General features: G+C 37.9%; 1 protein-coding gene across 2 annotated transcripts in view; it reads right to left on the reverse strand.

Annotated features, from left to right (window-relative positions):
• The window catches only part of RELN (reelin), a 455,662-nt gene that overhangs the window by 107,112 nt on the left and 333,408 nt on the right, over positions 1-15,142 (reverse strand). For both annotated transcript variants that reach the window (XM_008149850.3, XM_008149843.3), the window contains exons 23-25: positions 8,610-8,747; positions 7,525-7,711; positions 1,288-1,493 (exon numbers count right to left, since the gene is read on the reverse strand). In XM_008149850.3, coding sequence (XP_008148072.2) covers positions 1,288-1,493; positions 7,525-7,711; positions 8,610-8,747 — 531 coding nt within the window. The remainder of the gene's footprint in view (positions 1-1,287; positions 1,494-7,524; positions 7,712-8,609; positions 8,748-15,142) is intronic.

Here is a 15,142-nt window from a genome sequence, read left to right on the forward strand (position 1 = left end):
GAAAAAACTGTTCCTGGAGAAATAATTTGAATGATTTTAAATTGGGTGGTGTTTTTAACCAGTTTGGCACCATTACAATCCCCTCTCTACTGGACTGGGGAACCTCACTAGGTTCCATCTCCCACTCACCATCCCTGACTTTCTCCCTGGATGTTATATTTCTTGATTTACCTAGTTGCCTCATCTTTGATTTCTGCCTCTCCCATGTGTCCTTAGTAGAAATGCTTTTGGTCAGTATGTCTATTTCTGTTATATTATGAAAAGTTATGTCACATTTAAATTACTCAATGTTTTAAAACAATAAACATATGAACCTCTATTGTACAAAATAGCTATATTTTAAGTAACATTTTAAAATATATTTAATGTCTAAAAATTAAATATATCTAATCTTCAGTAATAATTTTTTTCAATAAAACCACTGGGGGTTCAGTAATAAAATTCAAAACAGGGACAACTTTAGTATGTTAAAGTTCAATAATGATTGGTCAACATATATAAGATGTCATTGACTGCCCATTTTGTCTTTGTCTTTGTGTTAAAGTAAAAATGCAGAGATTATAAAAAGGAATACTCTAAAAGTGATATTTTTTGAGTAGATTTTAACGACATATATAAAATATAAAGTACAAACACAAAATTTCAAAAAACTACATAATTGTAAAAGAACTAAACTTACATATATAAATACATTGATTGCCTGGTACAGGTATTAGTATTAAACATGAATCATTTTTCCAAACTCCTTGACAGTCATTATCTAAGACATTTTATTATATATATTCCCTATTCATGAAAATAAAAACAGGGATGGGACAGTGAAAAATTTGAGAGAATCCAACCTCCACAGATTTATCCATATACTGTGTAGAACTAGCCCTGGGTGCAGCCATAAGAAGACTTTTGAAAAAATATATAGCTTACTATTATATCTAAAATATGAACATATTTTGTGTGTGCATTAGAAAAAAAAATCCAGAAATGCTTGGAGTAGCCCTATGTCACAGAGTTTCCTTGGGCGGGGTGGGGGGAGGGGATGGTCAATTGTCACACTTTTCTTCTAGTCACATTTTTCTCAAATTCTTTAAAAATTCAAATGCGAATACAAATGCTTTCTGTCCAGGAACTTTGATGAAATGAAATGTTTATGTATCAGGCTATCATTCATACCAGATATTTATGATTTCGTCTATTTTTGCAAAAGTTAACGACATTTTGGAAACCCTCAACAACAGTATAATCTTTACGTTCCTGGAAACCACTGGGAGGCCATCAGGGTGTGGTTACCTGGGTTTGCTGAAGTCTGAGAAGTACATCTCTGCCAGCAGGTGCCACTGGATGCCCCCGTTGTTGCTGTACTGAAGGAGGACGCCCTCCTCTCTGCTGTCGGGCTTGTTGCACGCAGCACTCTCGCCGCCTATCTGGATGTAGAACTGGACAAAGTCCACCCAAGAAGTATCCAGATCCCAGCTCACCAGCTGTCTTTTCCCAGCCTTGCCGAAGGACAGAAACACCACAGGTTCAATTATCTGGGAGCTCCTAGGCATTTTGTTGTTCTAGTTTTAAATTCATATGAGCATGCTAGCACTATATGGAGACGATTTTGTCACCATTTATTGTTGAAAGGAGCAGTTGCGCCATTTAATTGTCTCTGCTTTGGTTCTGGTCACTGTTTCTCAATACATTCGATTAGTCGCTATATTACTAATTGCTAGACCTGGTTATGAGATCCTTGGGAACTGCTAATTACACCAAAAAGTATTCAAAAGTCTTTAAAAATAAAATAAAATTAATTTAAATGAAAACACTTCCAATCTTTGTTTTGTGAATCTCCCCCAGGCAGAGTACGGGAGAATTTGATACTTTGAGATAAATTGGAGCTGGGTTTGAATCTCAGCCCCATTATTCATGCTGTTCATTAGCTGTGTGACCTTTACTTTCCTCAAAGGTACAATACAGCAACAATACCTTCCTTATAGGGTGTCATGATAATTGGATGAAATAACATTTTGCATGAAACTTGCCTAGCACACTGAATGTCTTCCCGGGAGGTATGCCGGGATCTCCTCCATTTTGGGAATAAAAGTGAAACAGGCTTAAGATAGAAACTTGACAAAACAAAAGAGTACTTGAGTCTCTCAGGCTCCCAGTCAGTGTGTCTGTCTCTGTCTGTCTGTCTCCCACATGAAACAGAGAGATTGGGAGGGACCATTTAAATACGTTTTTGCCACCACTACATGGCCTCTTTGTGTCTTAAATATGTTAAAAATTCCATCAAATCCAGCAACTTATTTCCTTTACTTAGTGTGTCTCCTACATGTTACAGTCCTGTTGTAAGGTGTTAGATAGAAATTGACAAGGTTTGTCATGATTGCTGTTGTGTGTAAATAGGTTTGTGCTAATGAGATTGGGAAAAAAAAAGGCTTGATCACGAGATTCTTCCACCCAGACTGAACTGGTCTCGGAGAGCTCCTAAGAAGTTCACTTAAAAACTGGCAAGAAACACTGAGATAGGATACTCAGTATAGAGAAAAACACCCCTCACACTTATAATTTAAACCCTACTCAAATTCACTAAGTTAATTAAGAAAGGGTTTCAGTTATGAGTCACAGGGAAATACTTGGGGCTAATTAAAAGAGTACATTGTTACTGAAAAATCTAAAGCCAATTAAGAGATTCCCAACCCCCTCAAAAGGAGGATCCAGTGAAACAAGAACTGAAATTAATCCTGACACAGGAACTTACTATTTGGCATGCTCAATTTTAAATATGTATTTGAAGAAATCTTAAAAGTAATACGCATTTTCAATGTGTTATATGTGCTTTTGATTTTTCTTGTTGATTTGAAGTAGTGTAAGTGTGAAATACCTCAGATATTATTATAATCTGGCCTAGAATTTTCATGTTTTAGGATCATTACAGGAAGAGTGATTTTGAGAAGAAAAACTACAGAACCTAGCTGGTTAATTCTAATCCAGCAAACTCTTATGAAAAACTTGGCATGTGAAAGGAACTAAGCCAGAAGAATAAAGATCTAAGGTGTGAATTATAAAAAATCGTATTATCCCAATTAGTTGGTTGGAATGATTGGCCTATTGTGAAATTCACCTGCCAGTGTTATTTTTCCAGGAGACTATGGTGTTGGTCTCCAGAGGTTTAGCAAGAGTGTTTTGGGGGATTTTTGTAAATGGCGGAAAATATCGTACAAGTGCTTGGCTTGGCACTGAAGATGTTTTTTACTAGAGAATAGCACAAATCCCTTCCTTTTGTTCAGTGACTCGAAATGCTGAACATTGTTCTAAAGGAAGGAAAAAGAAAATGACTCCTGGCGCACTTTGTGTCAGAATTTAGAATGTGATGTGACACATGCTTTTCAGTTTTCCTGTTACACTACGATCAGTGTAGTTGGGTGTGCATGTGTAGACATAGACTCACATGGAATGTGTGCGTGCATGTGTGTTGGAGTAACAGATTAAGGATCTCCTAATCCCTGGAGTGTGTAAAATATCTTCCAATTTCCCCTCAACATTCTAGGTTAAAATAGCTTCCTGCTTTAAGGGTTTAGATAAAATAAAACAAATTTTTAAGGAAATGTCTCCAGGCTTTAGAGCCTTTAAAATAAAACTTATAAAAACACTTCATAAAACATCACCTTTTAACTCCCATTAAAACCTTTTAAAATCAAATGCCACTATAAAAACAAATCTACTATATTTACTTGAAAATAACCATTTCTTTTGACCCTTTTGATGTTTCTCAATTTTCATTCATTTATTCGTTCATTCACTCATTCCTTTCTTCAACAAATATTATTTGGTGCCAATTTTACAAACTCAAAAGGAGAATTAATGGAAATGTACAGTGACAGTAAGGACAATTTAGGGCTGCAGACCAAGTTCTAGTCTTTGTTGATCCCATTTAGTCACATAATCATTTATCAATTCTCCAGTCTATTCAGTCTTGAGGGTATTTATTGATATGTAAATGCCTAGCACAAGGCATGCATTTGTGAGTTGTACATCTTCTCTAGTGTTGGCTCAGTCAGTAGGGATGCATCTTACTGGGCACTATGAGAATAAAAAGTTAATCTATATCTGTATAGAACACAGATGAGAAATTAAAAAAGGAAGATATCAGTGTAGTTTGTCATAGTTCCAGAAAGCTCTATGGAAGCAGCAGGATTTGAGCAGGATGTTGCAAGGTTTATATGGATACAGAGACGATCGAAGGCCTAATGGTAGGCAGTGCAGACTAAGCAGACAGGGAAATTGGCAAGACCTGGGATGATTTGGAGAGCTTTTTTTTTTTTATGGGGCAGAGGGCTCATGTTCATAAAGAGAAAATAAGTTACATATTAGGGCAGTAGTACTGGAAACCATCTTGGATATTTGTGCTGGAAAAGTGACAGGATAGAAACATATTTCTACAGAAACCAATCGAGGGTGGTTTAAAGGTCTAGAGAACCCTTCCTTCCTTTGGGTTACTGCCTCTTCCCTATTTCAGTCATACTGATTGGTGGGGCTGCCAAACTGTGTATCCTACCTCTGCCAAAGGAGTGACACATGACTCTGGCTGTGCCAATCACAGCACACCATTCCCCAGGACACTAAGACTGGCCAATCAGAAACCTTCCCCAGAATTGTCTATGGAGCTGCTGAGAAAGCTTTGTGGCCATGGTTCCAATCTCATAATGACAAGCTGACCAGAAAATAGAGTCTATTCTCAAGGGGAGATCTCTGAGGCCAGTTCGACCTAAGCACTCCTTGTGTTTTGATTACATGAACAAATTTTCCTCCTTTTTTCTTTAAAAAAAATACATTTTATTGATTTTTTACAGAGAGGAAGGGAGAGGATAGAGAGTTAGAAACATCAATCAGCTGCCTCCTGCACATCCCCTACTGGGGATGTGCCCGCAACCAAAGTACATGCCCTTGACCAGAATCGAACCTGGGACCCTTCAGTCCTCAGGCCGACACTCTATCCACTGAGCCAAACCGGTTGGGGCTCCTCCTTTTTTCTTATGCTAGCTTCTCTCACTTAGAATTCAGAACAGATCTGACACAAGAGAAAAAAGTAAAAGAAAACAATGATCCTCAAATATTTTGACAAAAATTGAGGGAGAAAGCTGGATTGAGCTGGGAAAATTATTTTACTTTGAAATGCCGTTTTAAGTAGTGGCAGGGCATATATAGGGAAATATTTAATGATAACAATTTGTAATTTAGTCTCATAAGATGTAATTATGATAGCTAACACTTACTGAGCTATTTCTATGTGCCTAACACTATTCTTTACTTGCATTAACTCACTTAACCCTCCCAATATCACACTTTAGAGTTGAGAAAATTGAGATACATAAAAATGTTATTAACTGTGCAAGGTGAAACAATGATTGAGGTTTGCAGCCCAGTTACAAACCCAGGTAGTCTGATTCCAGGCATCATCTTAAATTAAGTGTAAGAAATAGTGATATATAACTTCATAGCCTCAAAATATGTGTATACACACACATGTTATTTGGAGTGTTTGAGTACATACTGGTTAAGAATTCATAATCTTGTTTTAAAATTGATACTTAAGGGAGATACAATCTTTCCATTTCTGTACAATTATACGGCGTATCTGGATCTACGCAATGTATATAGTAACTTATTGACTATTCTCTCTAACAATAAGGCTCCGGGGACTTTCAATGTCATTGGATAGGAAATAATCATTACATGGAATCCCTCACGAATTTTCTATCATTTTCTGTCTTGTTTACTTGCTGATGCTTTGTTCTGCACCTGCATCAAAACAAAACCTGTCTCTATTTTTGCATATGCATATATTAACTTGTTTGGGATTTCTGCCCAAATTCCCCAACATATCCACCCTTCATGCACACTTGTGTGCTTGTTACATGATGAAGACTGAGACATTTCCAATCGTCCTAGAATTGGTGGCTGCAGTGCCTGCTGGAAAGATTGGTGTTTAGTACCCCACATTCTATATTGGGGTTAGACACATTGTCAGGTTAGAGAACAGAAACTGCTTCCCCTCCAGTCCTTCTGGAGACAATATGGAGAGATGAATTGGAGGAGGAAGAAAAGAATGACCTGCTTAAAAAAAGAAAAAAAAGAATGACCTGCTTAGACTGTAGTAAAGGAGTTGTATCCCAGTCCCCTATCCCTAACCAAGCTTCATGGGTTGGAGTTGTTCTAAGAGAATCTGACTGGCACCTCAGTTCCTAGCTGGTGTCTACTGACCTGCCTGCCTAACCTGTGCTGCCACTGGGGAAGCTGAGCACTGCCAGAGAAACTTCTATGCAGAGTCTGTTGTTATGGACTTCATGTCTGTGCACCCCAAACTCACGTTGAAAGCCTAACTCACAAAAGGATGGTATTAGGAGGTGGGGCCCTTGGCAAGTAATTAGGTTATGAGATTGGAGCCCTCATGATGGGATTAGTGATTTCATAGGAGAGACAGAAGGGAGCCTGGTTTTCCTCTCTCTGCTTTCTCCAGAGAAGACGGCATCTGCAAACTAGGAAGTGGTCCTCCCCAGACACCAAATCTGCTGGTGTTTTCATCTCTTCCCAGCTTTCAGAACTCTGAGAAATGAATGTTTGCTGCTGAAGCCACCCAATGCTATTTTTTAATGATATTTTTATATACGGTACTTTTGTTATAGTAGCCCAAGTTGACAATCCCATACCAGCAGGCACCAAATTGAGCCAAAATAGGACCCTGGATGTTTGCTCACCATGAGGAGCTGATCAGTTTCCTAGGAACAGCTTTGTAACCCACACCTCACCATTACTCCTCCTTCTTCCAATAATCTTCTAGAGATTAATGGGTTGACAACTTTAATAAACACTTACAGAAGTGTTTTCTATGCACGAGGCACTGTACTACACAATTTATAACTACACTAATGCATTTAATCTGCATAATAACCCTAATGAGATAGACACCTTCATTATCTCCACTTTACAGATGAGGAAGCCAAGCCCTAGAGAAGTTAAAGAATTTGGTCAAAGTCACAGAGCTGGAAAGCGGCAGTCTGGTTCCAGAGTTGCCATTTATAACGTCTAATCTCCACTACCTCCACCAACACTCACACCTTCACCCACAGGCCTGCATGTTCACACACCCTCCAAAGGCTGGGGTGAGAAGCAACCAAGACCCTGCCCTACTCAAAGACCCCCAAGACACAAGACTGGCTGGCTCTGGAGGAAAGCAGTAAAATTTAAATCAGGTACAAGAGGGGCAGGATTTTAAAACTGGCCTAACCTAGATTTGCAGTAACTAAGAACAATCATAAAGCTATAAAAGTTCCCCAGATGTAGTTAAGGGATAGGAACTTAACAAAGCCAAGTTAAAAGCAGAGAATGTGGGGAAAAATAAAATCATCTCATATCTATACCTTCTGAGTCTGGACTGCTCCATAAATCAGTTACATATTGAAATAGCCATTGCCCTGATCATTGTTGTCATGCCTTAGTCATGACTTAGTCAGCACTTTTCTCCGCTCTTAGTCATACCTTGCTGAAATACAGAGATGATCCAGAAGAGATGACCCCACATCCTTGTTCTGGCTTTACAACTTCTCCCCCAATAACTTCTTGCCAGTCAGACTCCCAACCATTCTGGTTCTCAAAATCTGACATAATTGTAGAAGGAAGAGCAGCTTCCGGGTGGCATTCAGTGCCTTGATATCCCTGGTCACACCTAGAGAGAGGAGGGTCAAGTAAACAAGTCATAGTTTCATCTGTGAGTGCCATGGCCATGTGACCTGCAACATTTCCTATGTCTCACTTTTGCTCTGGGCTTCAGCAGTCATGTGGGATTTTTCTCTACAGTGTTAATCTGTATATGTGGTCATAACAACCTTCAGTGTTGTACACCACAAAACAAGGAATAGAATCTTTTCTTACAAGAAACAATGCTGTAACAGGGAACTCTAGCACCAGGTAGTAATGAAGAAGGATATGAATGTCTGTGTGTGCATGCATGTGCACGTGTGTGTGTGTGCATGGTGGGGGTGGGGAGAGGGAATAGTGGGATTTTCCTGTAGCCTTAAAAAGTCACATATAAATGTTTGCTCAACTAACATGTAACTCTGGCCACGTTTTCTAGTTCCTCTTTCTGAATAAATTACATGTCTTCTAGAGTTTTTAAGTATTCAAGTGTGTTCCTATCTCATCCTCATTATCTATAATCACCATCTCCTCTTGTATACAACTTTGAGCTTCTGGTGAAGTGGGTAGGACAGACTGTAGCAGCTGTCTGACTAGTGCTTTGAGACTGTCAGGGCAAAGAAGAGAAACAATCGCAAGGCTCTTTTAACTACCAAGGAGAACTTTGGAACTAATTAATAAACTGAAGTTTAGACCAAAGAGGCCTTGGTTGAGGTGAGATTTCCAAGTTTAAAATGTATGGCTTTGTACTAATTTATATGTAACAATATCTTTACATCTACAATAAGAACAGAGAAGAGGGCCCATTTTCTTTGGACTATTTCATTATTTTTCAGTCTATCCACATAACTAATGACAACTGCATTTGGGTCCCTATAAAGACAAATCCTGGGAAGCAGAAGCTCAGTCCCACTTTCTGATGCGTATACCTGCACATGCCATGGTCACAGGAGCCGTGCCCGCTGCACATGTTTGGGCACTGCTGGCCGATGTAGATGCTGTCCAAAGCCCACTCGTCCTGGGTTGTGTAATAGCTCTGACTCCAGCGGAAGCGGGTGGCACTGGACCTAGAAATGGGACAGTCATAAAAAACAGTATTTTAACTGACATGTAGTAGTACAGACAAAAAATATCCAAGTTCAAAATCTTTTAGATAACCAACTTTCTGGAACTTGTATTTGGCTGCTAATCATTTTTCTGTAGTTCAATTTCAAGTCAACTACCACCCAATTCAATAATTTTATCATAAAAGGAAATTAAAAAGAAATCTCCTTATTTTGTATATACCTTAGTTTAATTTAGGACATTTTATTTTAATTGAAGACATTTTAAAGAAAAAGAAAACTTCATATTTTTTTGTTATAGTTACATAGAGATTTGATACTAGGAAAAGAAACAAAGTAAGATATTTAAGAAAAATAAAGGTATATACTAAACAGCTTCCCTTTAACAGATGAAAATGTGAAGTGTTTAACTTAGAGTAATACCATTTCTTACACTAAACACATGAGTAGTTATTGGAAGACTTCCAGTTACCTCTGAATAGAAAACTAAAGTTTTCTTGGAGTTATTGCTTTGGGGTTGAGGGGACATGTGGCAATGTACTATATTGCAAGTATAGCCCTAGCTAGTTTGGCTCAGTGGATAGAGGGTCGGCACAAGTGTGAACAACTAGGCGCTAAATTCTGCTTATTATTTCTGAAACATTAACTTGTTTAGGTTTCATGGACAAGCTGATGTTAAGTAGAGATAAGAAGTTGAACAATCTATTAGAGAAACACTTGGGACCTTAATTCATTTAAACCAGATATAAAGTCTAAATAAGATAATATTTTGAGAGCAACGTCAAAGGTTTTCATTCTTTGATTATCACAAATAATTTCTTTTAAAATTGCATCATATTTTTCACCTCTGGGAATTTTCAGGGACCCATAATTACTTCTTTTTGGTCAAAGTGAAAAATAAAAGGAAAAAAACTGCAGAATTAACGTGCATGCTCAGTTCCATTGATTAAACCTTCCCCAAGCACACTATCTACAGATACACTTGATCTTAACGACCCTGAATAATCCATTAAAGTTTACTGCATCAATTACCCACATATTAAATACTCCCTAAGTACATAACAGACTGTGAAAATCCAGACTAAGCCCTTACTGTTTGTTTTACCAATGATCTGTGGCTAATAGGTTGCATTTTCATTCCTAGTAGGATAATTCCAGATTCACTGAGGTGCACCCAGTACACACAGGTTTGCTGCATATCAGAGTCATCATGGTACATACAATAGTACAGATGCAACTCCTCTATGGAAATAGTTTATATTTGTAGCCTAACAACCATTGCAATTTACACAATCGTATTAAGAAATGGTTTTTAGAAAATTCTACTATAAAATAGGTACATATTCTTAGAGCATAGAGCCCTATAGAAAGGAAGTAAATTTGGACTTGTGCATCAGTGTCATGAAAAGGAGAGATGACTATATTCTTTTATGATTCATTATAATCTGAGTCAAGTCTAGGGCCACAGGAGATTAGACTGTGAGCTCTTCTGGGGAGAGATATCTTTTGTCTCAATAGTTCGCACAGGAACAGAAAAGAAACAAAACACACAGGCGTACAAAAAAGGTCTGCTAAAAAATGAATGGATAAGTAGAGCGACAGGCCAAGAAAGGGCAGCCTGTTTCTGACTTCTGTAGGCAACGAAGTGAAGAATGTTCTAGGAGTTAGGAGACCTGACTCCCAGGACCTCCGCTCTGTAATTTATCATCTGTGTGACCTTTGGTGAGAAATGTAAGCCTTCAGGGGCTTCTCATTCCTCACCTCTCAAATAAAGGACTTGGACAAACTGATTGCTAAGATCCCTTCCAGCTCATAAATTTAGTGATTACTTTGGTGGTTTGTTCACCAAGTTTATTTTCTTTATAGTCACATGCCTACATGAAAACCGTGGCATGCATTATTTTGAAGTTTTGATATTTCAAACCTTAAAATGGGGTTGGAGGATTTCAGAAACCTGTCCTAGATTTCCCAGTTTATTTATGCTTCTAAATAGTCACATGTAGACACATTCCAAATTCTTTTTCTGATTATACTGATCCTTATATGTGTCCTATAAACTCTTGAAAAAAGATATTTCCTTAAAATAAAAAGCTTAAGCCCAGCTGGTGTGGCTCAGTGGTTGAATGTCAACCCATGCACTAAGAGGTCATGGCTTGGATTCTGGGTTAAGACACACGTCTAGGTTGCAGGCTTGATCCCCAGCAGGGGGTGTGTAGGAGGCAGCTGATTTATGTTGATGTTTCTCTTTCATTGATGTTTCTATCTTTTCTCTCCCTCTCCCTTCCTCTTTCTCTAAAAGTCAATACAAAGATATTTAAAAAAATGAATGAAAAGCTTAAAATGGATTATTCCATTTAAAATTAAAATCCACAGTTTAATGTATTGATATTAACAGTAAAGGAAATAAAAAGAGGTCAAATATTGGGTTCATATTTAGTGAGAATAAAAATTAGTCCTCTGAGCAATCTCTAGCTGGTCACATGTGAGAACACAAGGTGCGATGTCACTGATTTGCAGCTGCATCACTGATAAAAAGTGCCCTCAATACAAATATTTAATCACCAACTCTCAATTTATTTTTTTCTCTCTCTCCCTCTCTCCCTGTCCCTCTGACTATCATATTCTTAGGGGAAAAATCTCTTTGGATTGGGCCTGAAAGTGGGACTACTGCTCTGTGGATCATGAAAGGAAGCTGATTTACATTTAAAAACCAAACTTTACGGATTCCCCAAAGCAACAAAACTTGACAGTCTTTCCTTCATTAAATTTCCCCCATATAAACTTCTAGCCTGAACTAAAATAACTCTGAGTCATCTCTTGATAGTTAGGTAACCTGAGGAATCAAGGTAAATGAGGGCTGACTAAATATTATATTTTCCAACTTCAGAGTTACTGCAATTACATTTATCCAATTATCCTGAAACTCATTCAGACATTAGGTGTTGATTTGTTTATGAAGTCAGCAACTGACAGCTGCTCCTGTCTCATTAGGCCCTGTTCTTATGTAAATGTCTCTCATAAAAACAAAATTAATTTTCATTGGGTAACAAATGCTCAGTTCACATACAATAAAATTTCTCTGAGCAGGTGTATACATATTAAATATTTCCACTCTAAGTTGCTCTACCTAGAATATTTTCTGAAGTTAACAGATCTATGATAATGCAGGGACCACATTTGCTTGTATGAGTTCAACTTATAGCTGCATATGCTTGAATCAAAACAGTAGGACAAAGATTTGCCAAAAGGAATACTGCTTCAGACTAAACTACACTCCCTTTCCCCAATGCTTGAGAAAAACATGCTATTTTCAGAAGTTTCAAATGAATATTATAAATAATATTATCAAGCATGCCAAGGAGAATAAATGAACTTTATCCTCATAGCAGAGCTTTTAAGCATTATAGATCCAAAGCAATGATAATAGCCAGTTGAACTTTTTTTGAAATATGGCAATAATGTTTAGTTTAAGTATTAGTCAGTAGAAATATTAAAATAAATACCTTATAGGGTTGTTTGCTTCCAAAAAATATTTTTACTTTCTTTACCCAGAAATTTGAAGAAAATTTGGAAAAGCAGAATTCAATTATCTAGTAGAATTCAATTATCTAGTAGAGTAATAATCTAGTAGATTTATTTTCTGTTTGCAAAAAGAGATGCTTTGTAATAAAACATCTCTTTAGTTCACTTAGGCATATTGAATTAAATTCCATTTAATTTTCCAACATTTAATGAGCACCACAACTACATAGCAGGCACTGTGTAAGAACAAAACAGTTAAGGGTCAATTAATATATTGCCTCATAAGTGTCTAATAAACATTGATGAGAATTGATCTTTTCTGACTACTATGCTAAAACTTTTAGCTCAGTGGTCTATCTTTTAAACTAAGAAATAACAATGCAATATACACTCTGAGTGTAAAATACTCTACAAAAAGGTTTTTTTTTAATTAAAAAATTTTAAATTGGTTTTAGAGAGCAGAAGGGAGAGAGAAAGAGAGAGAGAGAGAGAGAGAGAGAGAGAGAGAGAGAGAGAGAGAGGAGTGAGAGAGAGAGAAAGAAACATCCATCGGCTGCCTCCTGTATGTGCCCTGACATGGGATTGAGTGCATGGGACGATGCTCCAACCAACTAAGCCACACTGGCCAAGGCTGCAAAGTTTTTGCTTTTTTTTTTTTTAAATAAAAATAATACTTTTTGGAAATAGCTTAAATTACATTAATTAAAAATAATAGTTTATGGAGTGATGCCAGAAGAATGGTGGTGTGAGAGCTTCCTCTGCTCTCTCCCCTTGAAGTTGCAACAAGTTGAATAGCTAGAATTCATTCCTGCTCCACACACAGACACTGCTGAGAGATCCCATGCACTGAAACATCTGAAGGTATGCAAATCAGAGCAAACAGGGAAGGTGGGTACGGAGAAGAGCAGATGCTGGTGCCATGGAGGCAGCTGTGACCTCACTTGTCAGTCTCGAAAGAGGGGAGGAATCAGGTTGCTGCCTGTACTCGCTGCTGCCCCAAGGAACAGAGATACAGTGAGTGTTTGTGTGCTGCAGCTGAGCCCAGTGGAAGTGCACAGGTGCCATGGGGTTGTCTGGTGGCCCTACAACCCCCCAGAGCTAGAGTGGGTGTCAGGCTACAGAGCATATTATCTGCAGCCCTGAGAACCGGAGAGGCAGAAGCATTTTTCCCTGAGTGGTGGGCGCACCCTGTGACGGATGGGGATACAGGTGCGGCAGCGAAGGTCTAGCAGTGGTCATTGCTGAGAGGAGAACAAAGCCATAAATGCAGCGGCTGGCCTCTTACAGCTCACTTTACTCCAACCCACCCTTGGCTGCACTGCCAGCAGCTTCTGGTTGCAGAGGACAGCGTTGAGATTGGAATCCCATCACCCACCACATTCCCCCACGGGGTTGGTGCCCTGAGACTGAGGTGAACTGGTCATAGAGGAGATGCCCACCACCTCAGGGAACACAGGACATTTTCCACTGCCTACCAGAGACCCCAGAAGCCGGACAGTGTAATAGAAACTAAAACACTGCACTTCAGTGCCACCTTCTGGTAAACAAACAAACAAAAGGCTTATTCTTATCAACCTACTAGGGAAGTGCCTCTCTTACAAAAAAAGTGTATTTCATTCCCATAGATGCCCAGTCAACTTTGCAGTCCTGGCCAGTGTGGCTTAGTTGGTTGGAGCATCATCCCATGCACTCAAATGTGGTGAGTTCAATTCCCAGTCAGAACACATACAGGAGAATAACCAAGGTAATGAGGCAGCTCAGAAAGAATATAAAAAAATCTCCAGAAAATAAAGTTAAAGGCATGGACATAATGACAGAGAATTCAAGACTGCAGTTCTGAAAAAACCCAACGAGACACAAGAAAACACAGAGAAATAGTTTAATGAACCCAGAAAGAAAATCTATGATCAAAAGGAGGACTTTACCAAATGGACTGAAACTTTTACAACAAACAAATAGAAATTATGGAGCTCAAGAACTTAATAAAGAGATGAAGAATGAACCAGTGAGTTTAGGAAATAGAGCTGACCAGAAGGAGGAGAGAATTAGTGATATTAAATATAGAAATCTAGAAATTATGTAGATGGAAGAAGATATTTGAAAGCAATAAAAATGAAAGAACTCTATTATCCAGAGAACTATATAATTCTATAAGAGAGTGAAATATTAGAATAATGGGTACACCTGAAGGGGAAGAGAGAAGGAAACAGTCTATTCAAAGAAATAGTTGACAAGAAGGTCACAAATCAACAGAAAGAGCTGGATCCTTGAATCCAAGAAACAAACAGAACACCTACTAATTATCTCCATCCCAAAAGGCCTTCTCCAAAACACATTGTCAAAAATTAACTCAAAGAAGGAATTCTCAAGGCAGCCAGAAAAAAGAAGATGGTAACATATAAAGGAAATCCCATTAGATTATCATTGGATTTTTCAGCAGAAATTCTATAAGATAATGGAGTGGAATTAAATATTCAAATAATTGAAAAAAAAAGAAATTACCAGCCAAGATTAATATATCCAGCAAAGTTACCCTTTAGATATGAAGGAGAAATAAAGGCTTTTCTAGGAAAAACTACAAATATGTGGAAATTAAACAACATGCTACTAAATAACAACTGCAGTCAACGAAGAAATAAAAGAATAGATAAAAGATACATACAGAGAAATGAGAATGACAATATGACATATGCCTATCTCAAGAAACAATAAAAATCCCAAATAAAGAACCTAACATTACTTCTTCAAGAACTAGGAAAAGAACAAATGCAGTCCAAAGTAAACAGAAGGAAGAAAAAAAATTAGAGAAGAATTAAATAAAATAGAAAACAAAAAGACAATAAAAAATTAATGCAACAAAGAGCTGGTTCTTTGGA

Source organism: Eptesicus fuscus, chromosome 14 (assembly GCF_027574615.1).
Source record: "Eptesicus fuscus isolate TK198812 chromosome 14, DD_ASM_mEF_20220401, whole genome shotgun sequence".
Classification (NCBI taxonomy): domain Eukaryota; kingdom Metazoa; phylum Chordata; class Mammalia; order Chiroptera; family Vespertilionidae; genus Eptesicus; species Eptesicus fuscus.